This window comes from Petaurus breviceps, unplaced genomic scaffold (genome assembly GCF_028583685.1).
Source record: "Petaurus breviceps papuanus isolate PSGF00001 unplaced genomic scaffold, PetGlider_PUasm1.0 128, whole genome shotgun sequence".
In the NCBI taxonomy this organism is placed as follows: domain Eukaryota; kingdom Metazoa; phylum Chordata; class Mammalia; order Diprotodontia; family Petauridae; genus Petaurus; species Petaurus breviceps.
Genome location: NW_027185664.1, coordinates 734,053 through 758,210, shown reverse-complemented (window position 1 = coordinate 758,210; position 24,158 = coordinate 734,053). Strand labels below are relative to the sequence as shown.

At 38.8% G+C, this 24,158-nt stretch overlaps 1 protein-coding gene across 1 annotated transcript in view; it reads right to left on the bottom strand.

The window, feature by feature from the left end:
- Positions 1 to 24,158, bottom strand: part of LOC138172274 (A disintegrin and metalloproteinase with thrombospondin motifs 12-like) — a 598,980-nt gene that overhangs the window by 184,376 nt on the left and 390,446 nt on the right. Inside the window, exon 11 of the mRNA XM_069101962.1 lies at positions 7,322 to 7,455. Within this exon, the coding sequence (XP_068958063.1) occupies positions 7,322 to 7,455 (134 nt within the window). The remainder of the gene's footprint in view (positions 1 to 7,321; positions 7,456 to 24,158) is intronic.

Genomic DNA, 24,158 nt, shown 5'->3' with positions numbered 1-24,158 from the left:
CTTCCTTCCTTCCTTCCTTCCTTCCTTCCTTCCTTCCTTCCTTCCTTTCTTCCTCCCTCCCTTCCTTTCTTGTGGCCAAGCTTCTAAATGGAGTGCAGCCAAGTCAACCATCCTCTACAGACCAATGGAGCTCAGAAGTACTAAGCTTTAGGCTTATCACATGATTGACTTTCATCCATGTCCTCTGGGAAGAATTTTGCAGTGATACGGTCCCAGAAATAGGTAAGAGACATAAATACGTAAGTAAATAAAGGATGGTGGGGGCATGGAAGGGGGCAGCTTCTAGTTAGGATTAGAGAAGAAGCATCCACAAATGGGGCAATGGCTCTTACATCCTAATTAGAGATGTCCCTGAAACACCGCAATCTGCATGGTTAAAAAAGATATTTCTAATCGCCAAAGAAAGATATTCTTTTTTTTTTTTTAAAGCAATTGGGGTTAAGTAACTTGCTCAAGGTTACGCAGCCAGTGATTTCTGGGTGTGGTGCTAAGTATCTGAGCCCGGATTCGATCCCCCAGGTCATCCCAACACTGGAGCCGGCGCTCTTACTTGCTGAGCCACCTGGCCGCCCCTGAAAGAAAGATATTCTTAATCCTGTTCATCAAGAATGGAAGAAAAGAAATTGTCTATATGTGACCATTTAATGGATGTGAGTGAAAAAAATGTCAAACATTTAAAAGTGATGTGATCATGCTAAGAGTGGGCACCATAATAATAAGCTGATCTTTAAAAATCACATTCCCACTGTCCTTCATTCATTCAAAAATTTAGAATAAGTCAGGGAAACAGCACGAAAAGAAGCCTTCTGATTGATTTTAAAGTATTCTTTTTCATACTGTGCCCAGATCCCAGGCAGATTTAATATTTTAAGAAAAAATAAAAGTTAAAACAAGAAAAATAACCACCCTGTAGTAGGAAGGTAACTGAGTTTTCATCACAAGGCCTGGGCTTAAGCTCTGCCCCTAACTGGCTGGGTTGCATGGAGTAAATCACTTTCCCTAACCTGACCTCAGTTCCCTTATCTGGAAAATGATCTCTAATGTTCTTTCTATCTATAATGTTCTAGGATTTTATAGGGGACCCTTTGAATGAATGGTCAAATTTCCATAGTAAAAAAAAAATTAAGTAGAGTTTGTGTCAATTGATACCAAGGGAGAAAATATATTATTTTGACTCATATCTCATTAAATTTTCCCTCTCTTTCACTGTGCCCACTATGAAAATGAGTTAATCAGGTGTTATACTTTTTTTTTTTTAATACTGCTAAAATGTGTTAAGAGTTGAAAGTGAAAGAGGATCTGGAGTCATGAGGTCCAAATTTGATTCCTGACTCTAATGTTCCTGATGCAGAGGACTGACTGCTGGATTTGAAGTTTAGAAAGCTTATGACTTTAATTTGCTAGCTGTGTATAACCATGCCTAAATAGCTTAACCCTCTGAAACTCAGCTTCCTCATCTAGGACAATAGAGTTAAAGTTAAAACAGAGTTAGAGTTAAAAGGGGGCTTCAGAGATCATCTACTACTTATCTTTAACAGAGAAGGAAAATGAGGCTCAAGAAGTTTAAATGACTTGCCCAACGTAACATGGCTAGATGGAATTTGAACCATAATCCTCTGATTTCAAATTCAGTGCTCTTTTCAATATATCACACTATCTCCCTATAAAATGAGAATAATATTTTTTCACTGTGAATATTCCATAGGACTGTTGAAAACAGAACACCTTGGAAACCTCAGAATACCCTCTAAATGTGATCTATTATGTTCTCACTTTGAATAGACCAAGAGTACCACAGGGGGGGGGAAAGGGGATACTTCATATTATCATTATTTTGTCTTGTGTTCAGCTATATGGATCCAAAAGGGCATGGGTCTCTTATCACCAGAGTAAGAGATGGATTTGCTACTGCCACCAAATCATTATATTATGACCATTCCCCAATGGATGGTAATTCCCACACTGGAAATTTTACTTCATGTGTATTTTGAATGCTTTATACATATAATTTCCACTAAAAGATGATATATTTATATATTATGAGGGCATGAACTGTTTCATTCTTTCTTTATAAGCCCACAGTAGAGCCTAGTCAAGTCAACCAGCATTTATTGTCTACTATGTGCCAGGCATTGTGCTAAGCACTAAAGAGAAAGGCAAAAGAGGGGAAGAAAATAAGCATTTACAAACCACCTACTATGTGCCAGACATTGTGCTAAGGACTTGACAAATATTATCTCATTTCATTCTCCTAATAATCCTGGGAGGTTGGTGCTATTAAGATCCCCATTTAACGGGATCACAGCCTTGTTGTGCCTAGGGTCACACAGCTAATAAGTGTTTAAGGCCAGATATAAACCCAGGTCTTCCTGACTCTGGGCCCTACACTCTGTCTACTGAACCACCTAGGGGCCTCTTAATACAATCCCTGCTCTCAAGTCACTTGTCCAATGGAAGAGATAATATACAAACAACTATGTACAAATAAAATATATATGTGATAAATTGGAGATAATGTGTTTTATAGACATCTTAAACTCAGCATCTCCAAAACTGAACTAATTTTCTTCTCCATCTGTTCCCTCAACCTTCTCAGCTTCCTAATTTGACTATTGCTGTGTAGGACACCACCCTCTCACTTGCCCAGGCTCCCAACTTTCCTTTCTTCCTCACCTTGCAAATCCAAGCTGTCACCACACCCCATCATTTTTGCCTTAGCAACATCACTTGTGTACCTCCTCCTCTGCCCTGCCACTGCCCTATCCTAGCCCAGGGCCTCATCATTACCCTATGCCTGAATGGTTTCAATAGCCTGTTGGTTGGTTGTTCTGCCTCAAGCCTCTCCTCACTCTAGTCCATTGAGCTCCCTAAAGTGCAAGTCTGACCACACATAATGAGGATCGAAAGATCTTCCCTGCCCCTTGGCCCCTTGATAGGCTTAAGTCAATCTGAGATTTCCCTGATTTGAAAATATACTCTTCCCCCTAACAGGCTGAATATGGTCACATGGAGCCTGTGGTGGGAGGCTTGTTTTTCAGCAATGCCCACACCTTGATACTTTGTGATTGGGCAGTGGGTCAAGAGGGTTGTGACGTTCTCTGACCTAAGAGAAGGCTATATATACCCTGGTGTGAGGTTTTGCTTTGGGGCTCACTTTGAGAAGAGTTGTGTGATTTAGCCAGATGAGACTCTGGGCAGCCGTTGAGCCCCCTGGCTTTGAAAGCCCAGATGTTGATGCTTCCCTCTCTGGTAACTGACTAGGTATGAATGTAATGGTCAGACAGCTGGATGCCCTGTCTGCTAAATTGTGTTATTGTCTATTGTAACTTCTGTTTGTATTCTCTGAAGTTCAGGGTGCTGACTTTTTCCCCTGAACTAGGTAAATGATATACCTTGTTTCCCCGATAATAAGACACTGTCTTATTATTTTTTTGGACAGAAAAACACCAGAGGGCTTATTTTCAGGGGAGGGCTTATTTTAATGAACATTGACAGCAATTTTAATAAACAGGTAAATGTGAACAAAAAAATGTACCTTTATTCAATAAGCAAATCACTGGGGAAGAACAGGATGACGTGCTCACTGCTGCAGCTCTGATTGGATGCAGCTTGGAGCGCGGCGTGCGTTTCACGGTGGGGGGGGGACGGTGCATACAGAGGGTACCATAATGTAGCGTGTAGCGCAGGGGATCACCTTCACTACAGTAGCAATCTCAATAGGGCTTATTTTCGGGGGAGGGCTTATTTTAGAGGAATCTTACACAGTAAGGGGAGGGCTTATTTTCGGGATAGGTCTTATTATAGGGGAAATACGGTGTGTGTGATTGATTAAAGTAAGATTGTTAACCCATTTTGAGTTGCTTTCCTTTAGAAAAGCAAATCTAAGAACCTTGTTTGGCTAGCAGTCATTGTGGGTATGCCAGGGCGCTTGCTGCTACACCATGTCACCTTCCTGCTGTTGTTGTTAAGGCATCTCTGATTCTCCATGACCCCAGTTGGGATTTTCTTGGCAGAGATACTGGAGTGGTTTGCCATTTCCTTCTCCAGCTCATTTTACAGATGAAGAAATGGAGGCAAACAGGCTTAAGTGACTTGCCCAGGGTCCCAAAGCTAATAAGTGTCTGAGACCATATTTGAATTTAGGGAGATGAGTATTCCTTACTCCAGGTCCAGTACTCTACCTATTATGCCACCTAGCTACTTCCTATCTCTCCCCTTCTCCCATTAAGGGAAGGCACTAGGGCTGAGGGTGGATGGGGAGAGGATAAGAAATGCCTCCTCCATTGGTAGGCATTTTAGTAGAGTTCTGAAGGAACACAGGAGACAGAGGGGAGGATGGGGAGCTTATGAGACATGAAGGACAGTCCTTTTTACAGAGTTAGGAGATGGAGTATCACATGGTAGGAACAGCAAGCAGACCAGTGGTTCTAGATCACAGAGTATATCGAGGAGAGTAAGATATAAGGAGCCTGGCAAGGTAAGGAGGGCTTTAAATGCCAAAGAGAGAATTTTATATTTTATCCATAAGGTATTAGGGAACTAGGGTCATGATTATGTGATAGAGAGAAAGGAGATGAATATGAAAGATGTTGTGAACATAGAAATAATAAAATTTGATAACACATTGCATATGTGGTATGAGTGCAAGTGAGAAAGTAAAGTCATGTACCTTGGTGATTGGGAAGATGATGGTAATAGGAAAGATGGAAAGAAGGAAGGATTTGTTCTTTTAAGGGGCAGGGAGACAGTAAGTTTTAGATGTGTTAAGTTGGAGATGTCTTTGGGATACACAATCTGAGACACTCAAAAAGTGATTCTGGATTGTAGACAGGGGAGTTTCATTCTCCATCCTCACCCCTTAACCTCCAAACCTCCACTCCCTTTACCTTTCCCCCCTCCACTCCCTCATTATCTCTCCTTTTTTTCTTTTTCCTCCTCCTCCCCTTCTTTCTGTCTCTTTCCCATTTCCTCTCCTTCTCCTTCCCCTATATGTATGTGTATGCACACATACAGTACACATACATATATGTATGCATGTGTATAACATGGCATTCCCAAACTTTTGGGACTCCATGTATATGTGTGACTACATGTATATAGCTGTACATATGTATGTGTCTATATTTACAAAGCATGTTTATGTGTGTATATATACACATACATACACATATATGTCTGAGAATAGATGATAGCTGCTCCCATGGGAGCTGATGAGATGATCAAGCAGTATAGGACCAAAAGAAAGTAGAAGAGGGCTAAGGATATAGCTTTTGGAAGCACCAGCATTTAGTAGATTTGACATGTATGAAGATCTAGCAAAAGAGATTGAGAAGGAACAGTCAGGTAGGAGGAAAACCAGGAGAGAACAGTGTACAATAACTGACAGAGGAGAGAGTATCTGGGAGATGATTGTGATTAGTGGAGTGCAAAACTGCAAAGAGGCTAAGAAGAATTGAGATTAAGAAAAGCTTATTAGAATTGGTAATTAAGAGGATGTTGGTCACTTTAGAGAGAGCAATTTCAGTTAAAATGTTGGAAATCATATTGTAGAGGATATAGAATAAAGTGAGAAGAGGTTTATGACTTTCAAGAAGTTTAGCTAAAAAGAGGACAAGAGAGAGGACAGTGGCTAACAGGAATGGGAGGCTGGATCTAGCTTGTTTTTTTAAGGACAGATGAGATATCGGTAGATTTGAAGGCAACATGGAAGAAGAGAGTGGATAGGGAGAGACTGAAGGGGAGGGATAGGGAGGGAGATAGACAGACAGACACAGAGACAGAGAGAGACAGGCAGAGATGGAAAGTCAGAATGATAGATGGGGGAGATCAGTTGGACTGCACAAGAGGTGATATGATAAAGACTACATGTTTACTTTGATAAAGAGAAGGGCCACTTCTTCATGTGAAAAAAGTAATGATGGAGAAGATGGAGAAGAAGAAGGAAATGTTTGATAGGAGAAGGAAATGTAAAAGAAGAAACTTTTATTGAATGGCCTCATTATTTTTCAGTGCCATATGAGACAAGGACTTCAGCTGAGAGGGAGGGCAGAAGGAATGCCCTAGGAAGCTTTAGGAGTGATGAAAAGGTTTGAAATAGCAGCTGTGGTGAATGTGGCCTGTTCCGCCACATGGCATTTTTAATAAAGGGTCCATTCTAAAATTATTACTTGGGTCTTGTTTACATTAATCAAGGTACGGTAGTACAGGACAAGTGACATTCTTTCTGAATCTGAAAAAACTCAAAGAGCTAACAAGCCATGTTATGTATTGAGGCAGAGAAGGGTGGGGAGTTACCATACTAGGAGCTCCTACTGGCTAAATTACATATTTTCCACATAATGTCAATTACTTGCCTAGCTTACCTCACAGAGTTGTAAGAATTAAATGAGATAATGAATGTGCAAATGATTTGAAAAGATGAAAATATTATACAAGTATAAAATTGTATGATTAACCTTGGTTTTATCTCATATCTTACTTCATTGACAAAGTAAACAGAATTTTTTAAAAATACAAAATCTTAAATGTCATGGAAACTCTTTAAGTTGGGTTTGGGTTTCTGTAGCAGCAATCACACTGGTATACCCAGGATAACTGCTAACACAGGTTCTTAAATATGCTTTACTGGGAAAGATAGCTGTTCAAGGGGTCAGTAATCTTTTTAAATTACATTCATTAGTTCAGAGGAAAAATCAGTATCCTGAACTTCAAAGAAAATCCAAACAAATAAAATAGAGAAAATACAAGCAGAGAAATAAAGACAGGACTTCTGCCTGAGAAATTAGCACAGACCAACAGACAGATCCAACTATCTGATCAAGACAATATACATATACAATAACATACATAGTTACCAGAGAGAGAAGCACCAATATATGAGTTTTTCAAAGCAGGGGTGGGGTACTCCTTAGCCCAGCTACCCAGAGTCTTATCTGGTCAAATCACAAGAATACTCTTCCAAATGAGAGAGCCCCAAAGCAAAATGCTAACCTCAGCACCTATTGATAGGTGGGGAAGATCTTAAATCCCATTAACAATATAGTTCACCAAACATTTATCATTTAGATGCTAAGTTCCTTGATGGGAGAGGTCACACATCCCTTTTTCTGCAATCCCCTCTCCAATGGCTGGAATCTAGACCCACACCAAAGAAATGGTAAGTGCTCACAAAATGCTTTGACAATGAAGATTCTAGCAGTTCAAACTACTCAGCTTTTCAGTATTACTAATGAAAGTTATGAGGAGGCTCAAATGATTTTAATTCGGCTTAATCACTTTTATGATTGCACAAAGTTGGAGATTAAGGAAACATACCCAATACCTTACATATGCCATTAATACAGACATTTCTGCTGTTGCCTCCTTCAAAACAAGGTGTACCATCAATAACAGCATCTAGCATTTTCTCCGAAAATTGTCCATCGATGGGTCGGCAGTAGAGTTCACAGGGATATTCTGCAGTGGAAAAAAAAAAAATGAGAGAGTTTCAAGTGAGCATTTTGATTAATATTAATGATCTCTCCAAAACTTTTTAAAATTTGTGACATCTGATCATCCTTTGATTTTGGAAGTCCTAAAAAGCATAAGAATCTCACTCCCAGGATAGTTGGGTGGTATAATGAAAAGACTGCCTGATTTGGAATCAAGAAGACCTAAATTCAAATACTGCCTCACATACTTAGTAGCTGTGTGACCCTGGACAAGTCACTTAATCTCTTTCAGCCTCAGTTTCCTTATCTATAAAATAGGGATAAAAATAGCATCTGCCTCACTGGGTTATAGTGAGGATCAAGTAAAATCATATATGGAAAGCACTATCTAAATGCAATCTAAGAACTATTTTTATTATTATTTATTGTTGTTGTTGTTATTAGTACATATATTTAGAAATGGTAGCATGGTAGTATCCTATACATCCTTAGGCATAAACAGGCACTGAGCAATACCTGCTTTTCAACACATTTGAAATAGGTGTGCATATCCTGTGTGTGCATGTATATGTACATACATGTACATACATGTGTGTACATATAATATATGAACATTATTTACATGTAAATGCAGTTTTATAAATCAGTATGTGGTTTACAGGGATCCATAGGTATAGTTTAGTGCCCCTTCCCCATTTCTATTTGAGTTTGACACCATTGACCTAGAGGTGCAAGAAAATAAATGACTTGCCTAGGATCACACAGTTAATATGTGTCAGAGATAGCACTTAAATCTAGGTCTTGCTGGCTCTAAGGTTACTCTCTATTTACAATTCCATACTGTGTTTTTTACTTTTTTACAGTATTTTAAATTTGCAGTGTGTCTGCATGTGTCTGCATGTGTGCACACATGTGTGTCTGTAGCATGTAATAAATACTGATTGACAGGGATGTTATGAGGTTCAAAGGAGATTATGTTTGTGTGTGAGCATGTACACACATATACACTCACAAGACAGGCACTGTGTGAAGCACTGAGAATAAACACAAATATGATAAAAAAAAATCCTTATCTTCAAGGTGTTTACACTTTCCTGAGGAAAATAACATATCGATGGGCACAGAAGGAGCACTAACAACTTGGGGAATCAGGAAAGGCACCTGAGGTAGGTATTATAGGCATTGTTATCCTCATTTAATGATTGAGAAAACAGAGGGCTCTTACATCTCAGAGAAGTGGAAATTGAACTCAGGTTGAAATGGACAAATAAAATGGACATGACAGCCAAGCCAATTATAATTTGATAGGAGTGTTTATTAACTGCGGTGATTGCCTCCCCAGTAGGGAAGATAGCCTCGAGTCTCCTAAAAGGTGCATTTTTATAGAATAATATGTTGTTAATAACAAAATGTGGTTCCAAGGAGGGGGGTGTCATTTCTAGTAAAGTCTTGGGTACCTAACAAGAACAGACTTGTATCTGGGCTAACAAGAACAGACTTGTGTCTGGGGTATGTTTCTAGCAACACACGTGAAAAGTTCCCTCACTATTATGCCTTATCAGATGGTTTCCAGGGACCCTGGTAGGGGCCCCTTCTGACAGGTTTAGGGGGCTTTGGTGTATAATTTCTGGTGAGCAGTTCACTCCCCCCTTTTTCTTGTTCATAGTTGAAACTCGGACTCAACTGAGTCCGGGGACATAGGTAGTGCAGAGGCCAAACAGCTTGATGGCTTGGATCCTTTTTCTAACATAGGTGGACAGGTAATTTATGACATGAACCTGGGGTCAAGGAGGGCACAGACATCAAAGGAGAGGGTGGGCTGCCCATGAGTCACATTTTTTGCAATTAGAGTCCCATTAATTGTATTAGTAAGAGTCCAAGAGTACAAGGTGGGAGCATAGGAGTTGGAATTGGCCAAAGGCAGGAAGGCCAGGAACAGGAGCATTAGGACAGTCTCTTAATCTTCAGTTGTAAGTCACCGGAGCGGTGAATTCACACTTTTCTTCCAGCCACCTTAACAGCGAAGTGGTCTGGTACACTGCTCGGACTGCATCCTGGATGTCTCAGAGAGCTTGGAGGGACTTGAGAAGTAAATCATTAACAGTCATACATAACAGCATCCATCACCCAAAGTACAATAGGAGGTGGGGTACCAAACAGAATCTCAAAAAGGGGAATGAATTTTACACATAATCTTCAGTTACAAATATTAACACTTGCTTAGATGATGGAATAAGTACAAATTCAGATCAAAACAGTTCTCTTCTGCTTTACAACTTGTTACATCAATTTAGCAATAAACATGTCTAGCTAGACTCAGGAATGGGTGGGAAACATTCCTTTCAAAGGAACCTCATGGGTAAATTGAGCCAGGAGGGATCCCATCTCAGACAGAGGCTAAGATTGTCCCTTCGACCTTTACCAAATATAGACTTCCACATGTTAACAGAACAGGATCACATTCCTCTGAGTAGCTAGTGGCATTTTCTCTCAGATACTGATTTAATACAGACAACTATACCCAAATTCAAAATAAAATTTAGTTATGGTCCCATGTGCTTTTCACCCTAAACAACAAGCTTTACCAATCACAGCTCAGAGCCAGTTATAATTATTTCTATTCTCATGGAGCTGCAATAAGCAATAAAAATGTCAATGTAAGAAATTCCATTTATTATCTTTCCTTCTAAAATATAAAGCCAATTGATAAAAATCCCTTTCAATCTTTGCAAATTCTTAGCAAGTTAGGTTCATTTAACATCTATATGACTAAAAGAAGCTCCTTTCTTGGGCTGAATGACCTTGCCTGGAGATAGTTTCTAGGGGATTTGATAGTTTTACAACATAAGGAAAATTTATATTAATTCTAAGTAGGAGAGACTGATCTGAATGGGTAGAACTAGTCAGACAAGTTTTCATCCAGTTTCCTCTTTTCCACATACAGTAATCAACTAACAGTTTTAGATTTTACCTTTTTTTTAGATTTTATTTAAAATTTAAAATATTTAATTTTTTTTAGATTTTATTTAAAACAGTAACCCAAAATAGCTTAGTTAACAATCTTAAAAGTTTGTTTGTTTTTTTTAAATAACAGATATACACATTACAAGTCAGGGTCAAGCAAAATCGATAAAATAACACTACTGGTCTTACACAATTTTCTCCTCACTCAGGTTTTACAATATACAGTGTAGAAATACAATAATATAAACTGTGAGATGACATCAATTGCATTTCCAAATTACATATAAGAATGATTGATCTTACCAAGTGAAGAGGCTAGTTGACTTCTGACCTCATTTTCTCCTCTCTCTTTTTCATCTCCCCACTTTACAGATGAATTGAGACTCAGGGTTAAATGATTTATACTAGGTCACACAACCAGTCAGTGCAGAGTTTGGAACACTCTGTTTTTCACTGACAAGCTTTTTCTCACTTTTCTGATTTTCTCTGTTTCATCTTTCTCTTAGCTGTACCTCTTTTGTTTTTCTCTTTTTTCTCTATATTCTGGGGTGTTTTCTCCCTACTCCATTGTGTTCCAGGAGTCTTTTACTGGAACAAGCAAAAGAATCATTTGCAGCAAGGGAGAGACCTCTTAGATGGTACTAAAGTTGGGGCTTCATGGTACAGAGTGAACTCTATATTTCAGGAGAAAACCCTCCATTTTCCCAAATTTCCTATACTTTATCAAACAAACCATAGCAGACCCTGGTTATGGGAAGGTCGATTTGGGAGAAAAAGGGCACTGCTCAACTGGGGAGTGCCAGGAGATGGTAGCCTGGAGCATTGAGGAGAGGGTTTGGGGAATTTGAAGTAGAAACTTCAGGCTCTGCTTACTTATAGGGGTGGGCTTCAGGGTACCTGGGGATCTAAAACTATTGCTAGTAGGAGCTAGGCCAAGTACCCTTTTACTAAACTATTTAGGCTGTGGAAAGAATATAGTTTTAGGCTGAATAGCTCAGAGCTAACACACACTTTAGTAGCTCAGATGTATCCCAGGCTTAGTACATGGGATAATGATTAACTTGTGCTTGTACCTTTGTTTCACAAGCTTCTTTTCCCTTGTCCAACTGTTCCCATGTCATTCAAAAAAATATTCTATTCCAGGGATTTAGCCTTTCAGGTAGGCAGATGACAAGCCCATGAAGTTCCGATGTAGCTGCTGTACCTTCCCCCTGTTTTTCTTTTTTTGAGGAGGTTAACTCAAACTAACTTCACTGCAGCCTTATCTCAGTTATAGCCAGGACAACAGGGAGAAAATTCTTAATGGTTCAAACCTCTTACTGTCTCCTCAGCTCCATCAGAGCTGGATGACAGGGGAGGGCTCTGTAGCCCAAGCTAAGAAGAACTGAGACCACAGGGAAAAGAATCTTAGCAGTTGTAACTTGTCACTGTGGCACTGGTCTGGTCAGAGTTGGATCACAGTGAGAGGGCACCATAGCCCTTAGCCTTGTCAGAGGTAGGGCTAAGGGGAGGAGAATCTTAGTGGATTTCTTTTTGATCTTTTGCTCAAGTGAACTTTTCTTAGGTGTTCATTCCTTTAAAATTTCAGATCTACTTCAAGACTTTAAGAGAAGCTGCTTCTCATACAACACAGATAATACAACTGTTTACCAGTAACAATCATGGTCTTAATGTTGAACTTTGAAATAAACACAATTGAATAACCAATCTGGTGACCTTAAACTTCAGTTTTTGTAGTTACACAGAACTAAAATTTTCTTGGTGCCAAATAGAAACCAGAGTCAATTCAATTACCTGGATCTATATTCCCAACGATATTGCACAGTTCCCTTTCTATGACCCAGGAAAGGGTTAAGTGTTAGTCCTATTTCAAAGTGCAGCTTGGAAACCTACTTCTCTTTGATCATTGAAGTGACTCCTTCTCTTAGAAAGATCTTAGGGGAGAAATTTTCCATTTTCTCTCTGTCCATTTGTCTTTCTACTGCAAGAACTTTGGCTGGAGTTCAAGGAGTGGAAGGAGAAATGGTTTTCTGCCAACAGCCATTCCTTTAAGAGTCTATCAATCTTTCTAGTTCAGGTACAGTGTTTCTTACCTCTTGGCTGCTTTTTTGAATCTTACAGGGTGGCAGCTTCAGAGATTTCTTTACACAATCCCACAGACAGGATATTAAAGTTACAGAGACCAAAAGAAATGCAGGCAGAGACAAAACAAAAGTTATAGACAGACAGAATATACACAAATGCAGCAGGGCAAAAGGAAGAAGGCTTCATCCTTTCTACCTGCCGGTATCCCAGAGACAGAATATACACAAAACAACACAACACACAGAATATACTCTGGCAGCTTTTTTGTCTCTCCAGTAGTCCTTTGCACTGAGATTTTTGGATTTCAAAAGTTCACTCCCTCCCTTTGGGGATCCCAGGTGGAGCAACCAAGCACCCGGAGCAACTGTTGGCAGTTGTCCCAGGTAGGCTGGTCAGATCCCAGGGGTGGAACAATCTGTCAGAGTGGGAAGAGCCCTGATGGAGTGGTTGAGATAGGGGATGGGGAGCTGGCAGGAGACTGAGCTTTTGATCTATGGCAATAGCTCCCTTGGCTGAGACTCGGGGCCAAGCAATTTATCTTCCAGCCAGTGACAGAGACAAAAAGTTAAAAGTTACAGCACAGTTAAGATTACAGCAAAGCCTAGTGACAGACACACAGGACACATAAAGAAAGGGTTAAAGTTACAGAGAACACACAGAATACATAAAGAAAGGGCACTCCATCGGCATCCTGACCTTGGAGGCCAGTAGGGGAATTAATGCCGCATCCAGCTTAGCCTCCTACTCTACCTGGGGCCAAGGAACATCACTTGGTGATCACCCCCTAGGCACTTTTACACTGCATGAGTACTCACCTAAAAGAACACTCATGGACCTAATTGAAAGAATTTGGGAAGGACTCAGGTTCCTGGTTCACTCAGGAAATGATACAAGCCTGGGGCCTAGGAACATATCTCGGTGGCCACCCCCTAGGTTGAATTGCCTTCCCAGCCCTCCAGGGAGCCTGGTTCAGCTGTCAATACGAAACCAAATGCTATCTCAGTGGAACCTCCAAGTGAAATGGACATGACAGCCAAGCCAACTATAATTTGATAGGAGTGTTTATTAACAAGCTGGTGACTGCTTCCCCAGTAGGGAAGACAGCCTCGAGTCTCCTGAAAGGTGCATTTTTATAGAATAATACGTTGCTAACAACAAAATGTGGTTCTAAGGGGGGGTGCTACTTCTAGTAAATTCTTGGGTACCTAACAAGAACAGACTTGTATCTGGGCTAATAAGAACAGACTTATATCTGGGGTATGTTTCTAGCAACACATGTGAAAAGTTCCCTCACTATTATGTCCTATCAGGTGGTTTCCAGGGACCCTGGTAGGGCCCCTTCTGGCAGGTTTAGTGGGCTTTGGTGTATAATTTCTGGTGGGCACTTCAAGGTGTTCAGGATCCCAAGTTTATACTTCTACTCAATCTCAATTTGGCTTCTCAATAACAGGAATGTAAACTGAGCATAAATATGAGAGCTCAATGAAGACACTAAGTTGCTAGGCAAATAGTACCCATGCCTTTTGTTAATTGTAAAGTTAACAGATCTCTAGGGAGAGGTCAGCTTCTTTGTAACTGCTCTTTCCTGAAATTCGGGGACTGTACTAGTAGGATTAGAGACTCTGACAGCAAATGGGTGACATGAATGGAACTTTGCAAATAGGTGAAGTTGAGGCAGCTAGGTCACCCAGTGGATAGAGCTCTAGATCTGGAGTCAGCAAGACCTGAGTTCACACCCAACCTCAGACACTTACTAGCTGTGTCACTAGCAAGCCACTTAACATCTACTTGTCACAGTTTCTTCATCTGTAAAATGGGATAAGAATACCTATCTCAAAGGATTTCTGTGAAGAGCCAGAGATGTTTGCAAAAAAGCAGTTATATCATGCCTGCACAAAGGAGGTGCTACCTAAGTATTTGTTCCCTTTCCTTCCCCAATACTGAAATCTGCTTGGTTTAACCATTGTGATTCCTCCTCCCATCCTGGAGGCCACATTCTTGACCCACTCTGCTAATTCCCTTTCTCTTCTCTCCTGAATAGAGGAAATGAAATGTCCATCAGATGAAATATTTTTAAAAGTATTGGTAGTCATAAATAAATAAGAACCCTAGAAATCTGTACCATAGACACAGATAGGAACTGATCTCTTTTGCAGAAAGCCAATTACTTTGTTCTGGTAGGTGGATGAAATTAATCAATTAAGATCCAAAGATCAAAGAGTTAGAAACAACCTCAGAGGACATTTCATCCAATTCATAAATGAACAAGAATACATTCTACAACTCTCCTGCTGCCCCAACAAAATCAAAAGAATGAAAAAAGAGAAGAAAATGTGAGCTATCTTAAAATAAACAAATGACCTAGAAAATAGATCCAGGAGAGATAAGTTAAAAATTGTTGGACTACCTGAAAACTATGATCAAAAAAGAAAAAAAAAAGAGCCTAGGCATCATCTTTCAAGATTATCATGGAAAGCTGCCCTGATATTCTAGAACCAGAAGGTAAAATGGAAATTGAAAGAATCCACAGATCACCTCCTGAAAGAGATCCCAAAATGAAAATTCCAGGAATATTCTAGCCAAATTCCAGAGCTCCCTGGTTAATAAGAAAATCTTGCAAACATCTAGAAAGAAATATGGAGCCACAGTCAGGATAACACAAATAACACAAAATTTAGCAGCTTCTATAGTAAAGGATCAAAGGGCTTGGAATATGATATTCTAGAAAGCAAAGGTGCTAGGAATATAACCAAGAATTATCTACCCAGTGTAACTGAGTATAATCCTTCAAGGGAAAAAAAAAACGGATATTGAATGAAATAGGGGACTTTCAAGTATTCTTGATGAAAAGACCAGAGCTGAATAGAAAATCTGATATTCAAATAAAAGACTCAAGAGAAGTGTATAAAGGTAAAAAGGAAAGGAAAATAATAAGAGATTTAATAAGATTAAGCTTTTTACATTCCTATAACACTTATAACTCACAAGAATTTTCTCATTATTTAGGCAGTTAGAAGGAACATAGCACAGACAGAGACATGGGTGTGAGTTGAATATGATGGGATGATATTTAAAAAAATAATTTTAGGGGTGAGAAAGGGGAATGTACTAAGAGAAGGAAAAAGGGGGATTTATAATGGGGTAAATTATTTCATATAAAGAAGGCATGAAAGAGCTTTAAAGTGTCTGGGGGAAATGGGGGATGTGGGTGGGAGCAAGTGAGTTTTACTCTCATTGGAATTGGCTCAAACAGGTAGTAATATGCATATGAAGTTGCATAAAGAAATCTTTCTTGGGGCTGCCAGGTAGCACAGTGAGAAAGAAGAATGGCCCCAGTGTTGGGATGACCTGGTGATCGAATCTGGGCTCAGACATTTAGCACCCACCCAGAAACACCTGGCCATGTAACCTTGAGCAAGTTACTTAACCCTAATTGCTTTAAAAAAAAGAAAAGAAATCTTTCTTACCCTGCAGGAAGGTAGAAGAGGAAAGAAATAAGAAAAAGGGGGATTGATAGAAAGGAGGTAGTAGTAAGAAGCAAAACACTTTTGAGGATGGACAGGGTGAAAGGAGAGAGAGGAAATAGGATAAATAGGGGAAATAGGATGGAGAGAAATACCATTAGTAATCAGAATTATGAAAAAATATATAGTAAGGTTTTTTTTCTGATAAAGGCCTCATTTCTCAAATACATAGAGAAAAGGATCAAATTTATTTTAAAAATATAAGAACCATTCCCCAATTGATAAATGGTAAAAAAAAATATGAACAGGAAATTTTCAGTCAAAGTAATCAAAGCTACATATAGTCATATGAATTTTTTTCTAAATCACTATTGATTAGTGAAATGCAAATTAAAACAACTCCAAGATACCACCCTATACCTATCTAATTAACTAACATCACAAAAGGAAAAATGACAAATGTTGGAAGGGATGGAGGAAAATTGAGACACTAATGCATGACTGGTGGAGTTTAGAATGGATTCAGCCATTCCAGACAATAATTTGAAACTATGCCCAAAGGGACTTCGACCCAGCAATACCACTACGAGCTCTGTACTAAAGTTAAAAAAAAGACACTTGAAAAGGATTTATATATACAAAAATATTTCTAGCAGCTCTTTTAGTGGTGGCAAAAAAATGGAAATTTAGGGGATGTTCATCAATTGAGCAATGGCTAAACAAGTTGTAGCTTAAAATTGTGATGGAATACTATTGTGCTGTAAGAAAGGATAAGCAGGGGGTGGCCAGGTGGCTCAGCGAGTAAGAGCACCGGCTCCAGTGTCGGGATGACCTGGGGATCAAATCCAGGCTTAGATACTTAGCACCACACCCAGAAATAACTGGCCATGTAACCTTGAGAAAGTTACTTAACCCCAATTGCTTTAAAAAAAAAAAGAAATGATAAGCAGGATGGTTTCAGAAAAACTTAGAAAGACATATGAATTGATGCAAAGTGAAATAAACAGAACAAGGAGAACACTGTCCAGAGCAACAGCAATATTTTATGATCAACTGTGAATGATCTTGGATATTCTCAGCAATACAATGAAACATGACATTTCTGAAGGACTTATGATGAAAAATGTTATCTTCATAGAAATAACTGATGGACTTGGAATGCAGATCAAAGCATACTTGTTTTTACTTTCTTAATTTTTTCCTGTTTTTTTAATCTGTTTTTTTTCACAGCATGATTATTACAGAAATGTTTTATATGAATATATATACACACACACACACACACACACAACTGATATCAAACTGCTTGCCATCTCAATGAGAGCAGTAGGAGAGAGGGAAGGAGAGAATTTAAAAGTAAAAAAAAACTGTTAAAGACTGTTTTTACATGTAATTAGGGAAAATATTTTAAAAAATAAAATCTACTCCATCGAATTGAAGGGATGCAATTGGGAAATAGCAGAACAAGTTATGGTATGTGATTATGATGGAGTACCATTGTGGTATAAGAAATGATTAGCAGGATGGTTCCAGAAAAACCTGGGAAGAATTATATGAATTGATGCAAAGTGAAGTGAACAGAACCAGGAAAACATTATATATTATAACAGCAGTATAACAGTAACAACAATCAACTGTGAAAGACTTAACTACTCTGATCAATACAAGGATCCAAGACAATTTTGAATGACACAAAATAAAAAATGCTATCCACAGCCAGAGAGAAAACTGATGAACTTTGAATAAAAACTGAAGAATAATTTCCTTATTTTATTTCTCTTGCTGTTTTTTTGACATGCATAATATGGAAATATGTTTTGCATGATTTCACATGTGTAGTTGATATCATATTGCTTGCCTCCTCAGAGAGCCTGGGAGGGGGCAAAGGGAAGGAGAGAATTTGAAATTCAAATTTTTAAAATCTGTTAAAAATAAATAACTAATTTTTTAAATAAAAAAAGACAGCAAGAAGAAAAGGATCAAAATATTTAAGGAAAAAATGTCTGAGAAAAACCAAGATGTAGGATTATGTCCAAAAACCCTTCCTTCTTTTTCAACTTTTGGGGACATTATTGGCTCACTGTATTCACTGGAATAAAAAGGACATTTCCAATGTCACCTAGAGAGAAATTCTTATCTACCAGTGATAAAAGACACTAACCCAGGTACATAGAGTTCAGAGAAATAATTTCCTGAAACTGCATGGTTGCCAAGGGAAAAGAAAGAAGAAAAGGACAGGGTATTGCTGGGCTTACATAAAGCAAAGGCACACAACTCTGAGCCCTTCTAGAGCTTTCTCTGATGTCTGCGCCATGGAAAAAGGAGTTTGTCCAACAAGACTCCCTAGGAATAATCTAGACTTGCTCTTCTCTCTCTCTCTTTTTTTAAGCAATCAGGGTTAAGTAACTTGCTCAAGGTTACACGGTCAGTTATTTCTGGGTGTGGTGCTGAGTTTCTAAGCCTGGATTTGATCCCCAGGTCATGCCGACACTGGAGCTGGTGCTCTTACTCGCTGAGCCACCTGGCCGCCCCTAAGCAATTGGGGTTAAGTAACTTGCTCAAGGTTACACGGTCAGGTGTTTCTGGGTGGGTGCTAAGTGTCTGAGCCCAGGATTCTATCTCCAAGTCATCCCGACACCGGAGCCAGTGCTCTTACTTGCCGTGCTACCTGGCCACCCCCTTCCTCTTCTCTTTATGCTAAGTTTATCCAGCTGACTATTATAACATACAACAGTGGCTCTTCTTAAATGCTTATTGTGCTTGAGGCACTAATCTTAAAGATGAATAAACCTCCAGTGTGGGGGAGTAGGAAATGGTATCACAAGAGGAGGGAGGAACCACTAGGCCACTCAGGCTTCAACTTTTGTGCCTGAAGAACGCTTCTAAGAAGATTGGAAAGATAAGGTGAATCCGAATTATGGACAGTCTGGAATAATAGATGAAAAGATTTGTTTTGTTTTGTTTTGTTTTGTTTTTCTTATAGGCAAGGAGGAGTCATTAAAGCTTTATAAGGGATAGAGGAGAGACACAATCAGAATTTAAGAAGTCTATTTCAGTGTGGTATAAAGAAGCATTGGAGGTGCGGGTAGGTTAGCAGCAAGATGACCAGTTAGAAGCAATGAGGCTCTCAACTAGGATAGTGTGAGAATAAGTACAAAGGTTGGGAAAGATGCCTGAGATATTTTCATATTGCAGAGGTAGAATTATAGTAGTTTGGTCCCCAATTTAGGGAACAAGTTCAGGGATTTCAGTGATGTTCAGATTTTTTAATTCATCCAGATCTTTTATTTGGTCTCAGACTGATTCCCAAGTAGACAAGACTTAATTGTTTACCTAATTATTTCCATAATGCTTCAAAGTAAGGCATTAAATTCTCACTGGAAGGGTTTCATTTTCCCCAGGGAATTGTGTCCTTAGATACAAGGAGCATCATGTCAGTAGTCTGTTAGAACGTTATGAATTTCTAGGAAAGAAGAGAGAATAGGAAAGGAAGCATTCATGACAGTGCCTGACTATCAGAGAGGAATAGTTTCCTCAGCAAAGCCTACTTGCTGACTGCAGAGAATAAAAAAGAAAGGTAATCTCTTATAGTCACTGGAAAAACCAATCACCAGCTGGCCAAGAATGAGCCAGTGCTCTGTTCTGGGTGCCATATTTTATGAAGGTCATTAATAAACTGGGGACTATTAGGTGGAAGGTAACTAGGAAGCCAAAGTGATTCAAGTTCACATCATGTGAGAAATAGTTGATAGAAGTGGGAAATTTACCCTGGAGAAGATATCTGTCTCTAAGTATTTGAATGGCTATCATCTGAATAAAGGATTAGATTCCTTTTCTTAAGCCCCAACTAGGTGCAAAAGGTAGAGGCTGAAGAGGCATGAAAGGAAAAAAAAATGTTCTGATATAGCACAGAGGAATTCTTTTCTGGGTATGGATTGGACTACCTACCTCATGAAATCCCTTCCAACCTCAAATTCTGTGATTCAGTAAGATAAGAGATGCTACATGTTCAGTCTCCACTCTGTTGAGGGATTTATGCCCAGAGTATGAGTAGTCAGCAAAGAATGTGTTCTCAGGAATTCTCCCACTATTCTAAAAGAAAGATACTAAAATTCCCTGAGTTAGTAGAGAACATTGGTTCTTATTATTTCTCTAATGGTTTTAATACTGATTTTTTTTAACTTTATAATGAATATTATTAATGGCCAATTTTTATTCCAGAAGACCTGTAAAGAAACACACTTCCCTCCTCACAGTAGAGAGAAGATGAAGGATGGGTTAAGAATATTGCATAGACAGTCATTGTTGTCATCCTTGACAGGTCATTCTCACTCACCCCATTGAGACAGGGAAGGGAAGGAAAAGGAACAAGCATTTTAAAGTATCTATTATATACTAAGTTCTGTGCTAAGCCCTTTACAAATATTATCCTACTTAATCCCCATAGTGACTGATTCTGAGAGGGAGGTACTATTATTCTTTTACAGTTGAGGAAGCTATGGCAAACAAAGAGGTTAAGTGAAGTCTGAAGTCACACAGCTAGGAAGTATCTGAGGTCAGATTTGAACTAAGGTTCTTACTGACTCCAGGTCCAGTGCTCTATCCACTGTGCTACATGGCTGCCTCTACGACTTGTCCTTTCTGCCTTCATATCATTTCTGCTATTTACCCCCTTCTATTCACTTACATGACCATATTCCTAGTTCAGACCTTCATAATCTCTCCCTCAGACTATTCTGATAGCCTTCTCACTGGTCTCCTTACTGCACCTCTCCCTCTTCCATCCAGCTGCCAAAGTCATCTTTCTAATGCATAGGTCTGACCAGTGTACTCAGCAAATTTCAGTGACTCCCTACACCTCTGGAGTCAAACATAAATCCTTAAATATTTGGCAGTTAAATATTTGTACAGCATAGCCTCTATACACTTTTCTTGTCTTTCATACATTTCTTCCCTACCTGATCCCTATAGCTTAGTCATACCTGCCTACTTACTATGTCTAACACATGATGCTCCATATTCCATCTGTGTTCCTTCGGATTTATATTCCCATCAGTATTGCACCCTCTATCCTCTCTCCCCCTCTTAGATTCCCTGACTTTGACTTTCTTCAAGACCAACTCAAATGCTATTTTCTAAAGGAGGTCTTTCTCAGTCCTCCTTCCCCCATACACACAGCTGCTCATACTTTCTCCTATAAGGTTAACTTCCAGAAGTAAGTATTATACGTCTCCCATTAAAATGTATGCTCCTTAAAGAAAGGGGATATTTTTGCTTTTTCCTCATGTCCTTGGCATTTAGCACAGTGTCTGGGGCACAGTAAAGGCTTACTCATTGTGGGCTGATACATGGTCATTGTACTGGGTGATTTTGGTTGACTCTGTTGGTTGATTTTGCTTAGCTGTTTTTGTTTATAATTAGGAAGGGCTCAATGGCAATGTTACTGGAAAATGACTGTGGTATAAAGAATAAAAGGCACTGATACAACATTTACAAGATAAAATATTTTGTCTGCTACCTTACTGCAAATGAAACTCAGTGGATCTTAAAATTCCCATATGAAAAGGGATAAGGACTTCAGGTGATTGAAGCACAGTTAAAATTCTCTGTGAAATCTATAAGGTAGTAAAAAGTGGCTACATCCAGGGGAATTCATGGAAAAAAAATGTGAAGGAAGGCAGTTTCACAGTACCAGATTTTAAACAATATTATAAAGCAGTAATCATGAAAAAAAATCTGGTATCAAGAGATAGAGTAGTGGATCAGTGGAATAATTAGGTACACGATACACAGTAATAAATGGCCATAGTAATCTAGTGTTTGATAAACCCAAAGATTCAAACTTCTGGGGCAAGAACTCACTACTTGACAAAAATTGTTGGGAAAACTGGAAAGCAATTTGGCAGAAGTGAGGCATAGATCAATATCTCACACCACATAGCAAGAAAGTTAAAATGGATAAATGATTTAGGGTGATATCATAATTAAATTAAAAGAAGATTGAAAATTTTACCTGTCAGATCTATGGATAAGGGAAAAGTTTATCATCATAAAAAAGGTAGAGAGGCTCATAGGAAGTAAAATGGACAATTTTGACTACGTGAAATTAAAAAGGTTTTCCATAAACAAAGCAGTCAAAATTATAAGGAAAACAGAAAACTAGGGGGAAAATTTTGTAGCCTCTGCTACAAGCATCATTTTCTCAAGATACAGAGACCTGAACCAAGTTTATAAAGATACAAGCTTTTTCCCAATTGATAAATGGTCAAAGGATATGAACAGGCAGTTTTCAAAAGAAGAAATAAAAACTATCAATGGCGATGTAAAAAAAAAAAAAGCTCTAAAACACTATTAGAAAAATGCAAAATAAAAAACCTCTGAATACCACCTCATGCCTAACAGATTAGCAAAAGGAAAATTACAAATGCTGGAGGGGATGTGGAAAAATTGGGACCCTAATCCACTATTGGTGGAGTGGTCAAGTAGTCCAACCATTTTGTAGAACAATTTGGAACAATGCCCAAAGGGCTATAAAACCATGTATACCCTTTGATCCAACAATACTACTACTAGGTCTATATCCCAAAGAGATAAAATGAAAAGGGAAAAAGATCTATTTGTACAAAAATATTTATAGCAGCTCTTTTTCTGGTGACAAAGAACTGAAAATTGAGGGGATGTCTTTCAATTGGGGAATGGCTAAACAAGTAGTGGTATATGCTTGTGATGGAATACTATTGTATTATAAGAAATGAGCAGGATGGTTTCAGAAAAATCTGGAAAGACATATGTACTGATGCAAAGTTAAATGAGTAGAACTAGAAGAACAGTGTACACAGTAATAGCAATATTGTAAGGATTATCATCTGAGAAAGATTTAGCTATTCTGATCAAGACAACTGCAAAGGACCCATGATGAAAAATGAAATCCATCTACAGAGAGAGAGCTGATGAACTCAGAATACAGATGGAAGCATACTTATTTCACTTTATTATTTGTATGTGTGTATGTGTTTTCTTTTGTAACATGGCTAATAAAGAAATGTTTTGCATGACTTTGCATGTAAAATTGATATATTACTTGCTTTCTCAAGCAGTGGGGGAGAGGGAGGAGGAAGAGAATTTGGGATTCTAAATTTTTAAAAATTACTTTAAAATTTTTACATGTAATTGGGGGACATTTAATGAAATAAATTAAAACTATATTACAAATAAAAAATGGCTAAATTGCTCTTAGTTGCAGTACTGGCCATTTTGCATATAGTGAATCAAAATGAGCTTTTCAATATTACAATTCAGAAATGCCATATGTTGCATACTTGGAATTTAATCAGGTAGAAAAAGTCTTGCTGTACCTTTATAAGAGGAAATAGAGTTTTCTCTAGGAAAAAAAAACCAATGTAACATCATATCTATTTAATACAACAACTGTAGTGCTGGCTATTCTGAATGCTGGGTGGGGATCTGACCTATAGTTAACAGTATAATGTTGCAAATTAGATTGTGGCAAGCATCTCAAGGCCTTTAATCCAGTGAATCTCATCAAGGCTTGATTTGATCCTTTAAAATTTTTAAGTATTGTGCATCCTTCTCCAAGGAGGAAAGAGAACTATAACTATCCTTCCATAAAAAGCCCAATTCAGTTGGCATCTTTTTAGTCCATTAAAGACAATTGTGTCTTTGGGCAATGGACTTTATCTCTTGGTCTCCATTTTCTAATCTGTAAAATGAGAAGGTGTATAAGATTGTGTAAAAAGACACACCGCCACTTCTTTTTTTTTTTTTTAAAGCAATCGGGGTTAAGTAACTTGCTCAAGGTTACACGGCCAGTTATTTCTGGGTGTGGTACTGAGTATCTGAGCCCGGATTTGATCCAGGTCATCCCGACACTGGAGCCGGTGCTCTTACTCGCTGAGCCACCTGGCCGCCCCTAACACACTACCACTTCTGAGAGAATTTATCAAGTAAAGACCATTGAGATGTAAATATCATAGGATCATAAAAAGGGACCTTCTGTGAGAGGGGGGAGGGAGATGGAGAGGGAGAGACAGACAGACAGATAGACAGACAGAGAGGCAGAGAGACAGAGGGAAAGAGGGAGAGGGGAGGGAAGGAGAGAGAGGGAGGAACAGAGAGGGAGAGAGGGAGGGAGAGAAAGGAAAAGAGAGAGAAAGGGAGAGAGAGGGAGGGACAGGGAAAGAGGGGGGAGGGAGGG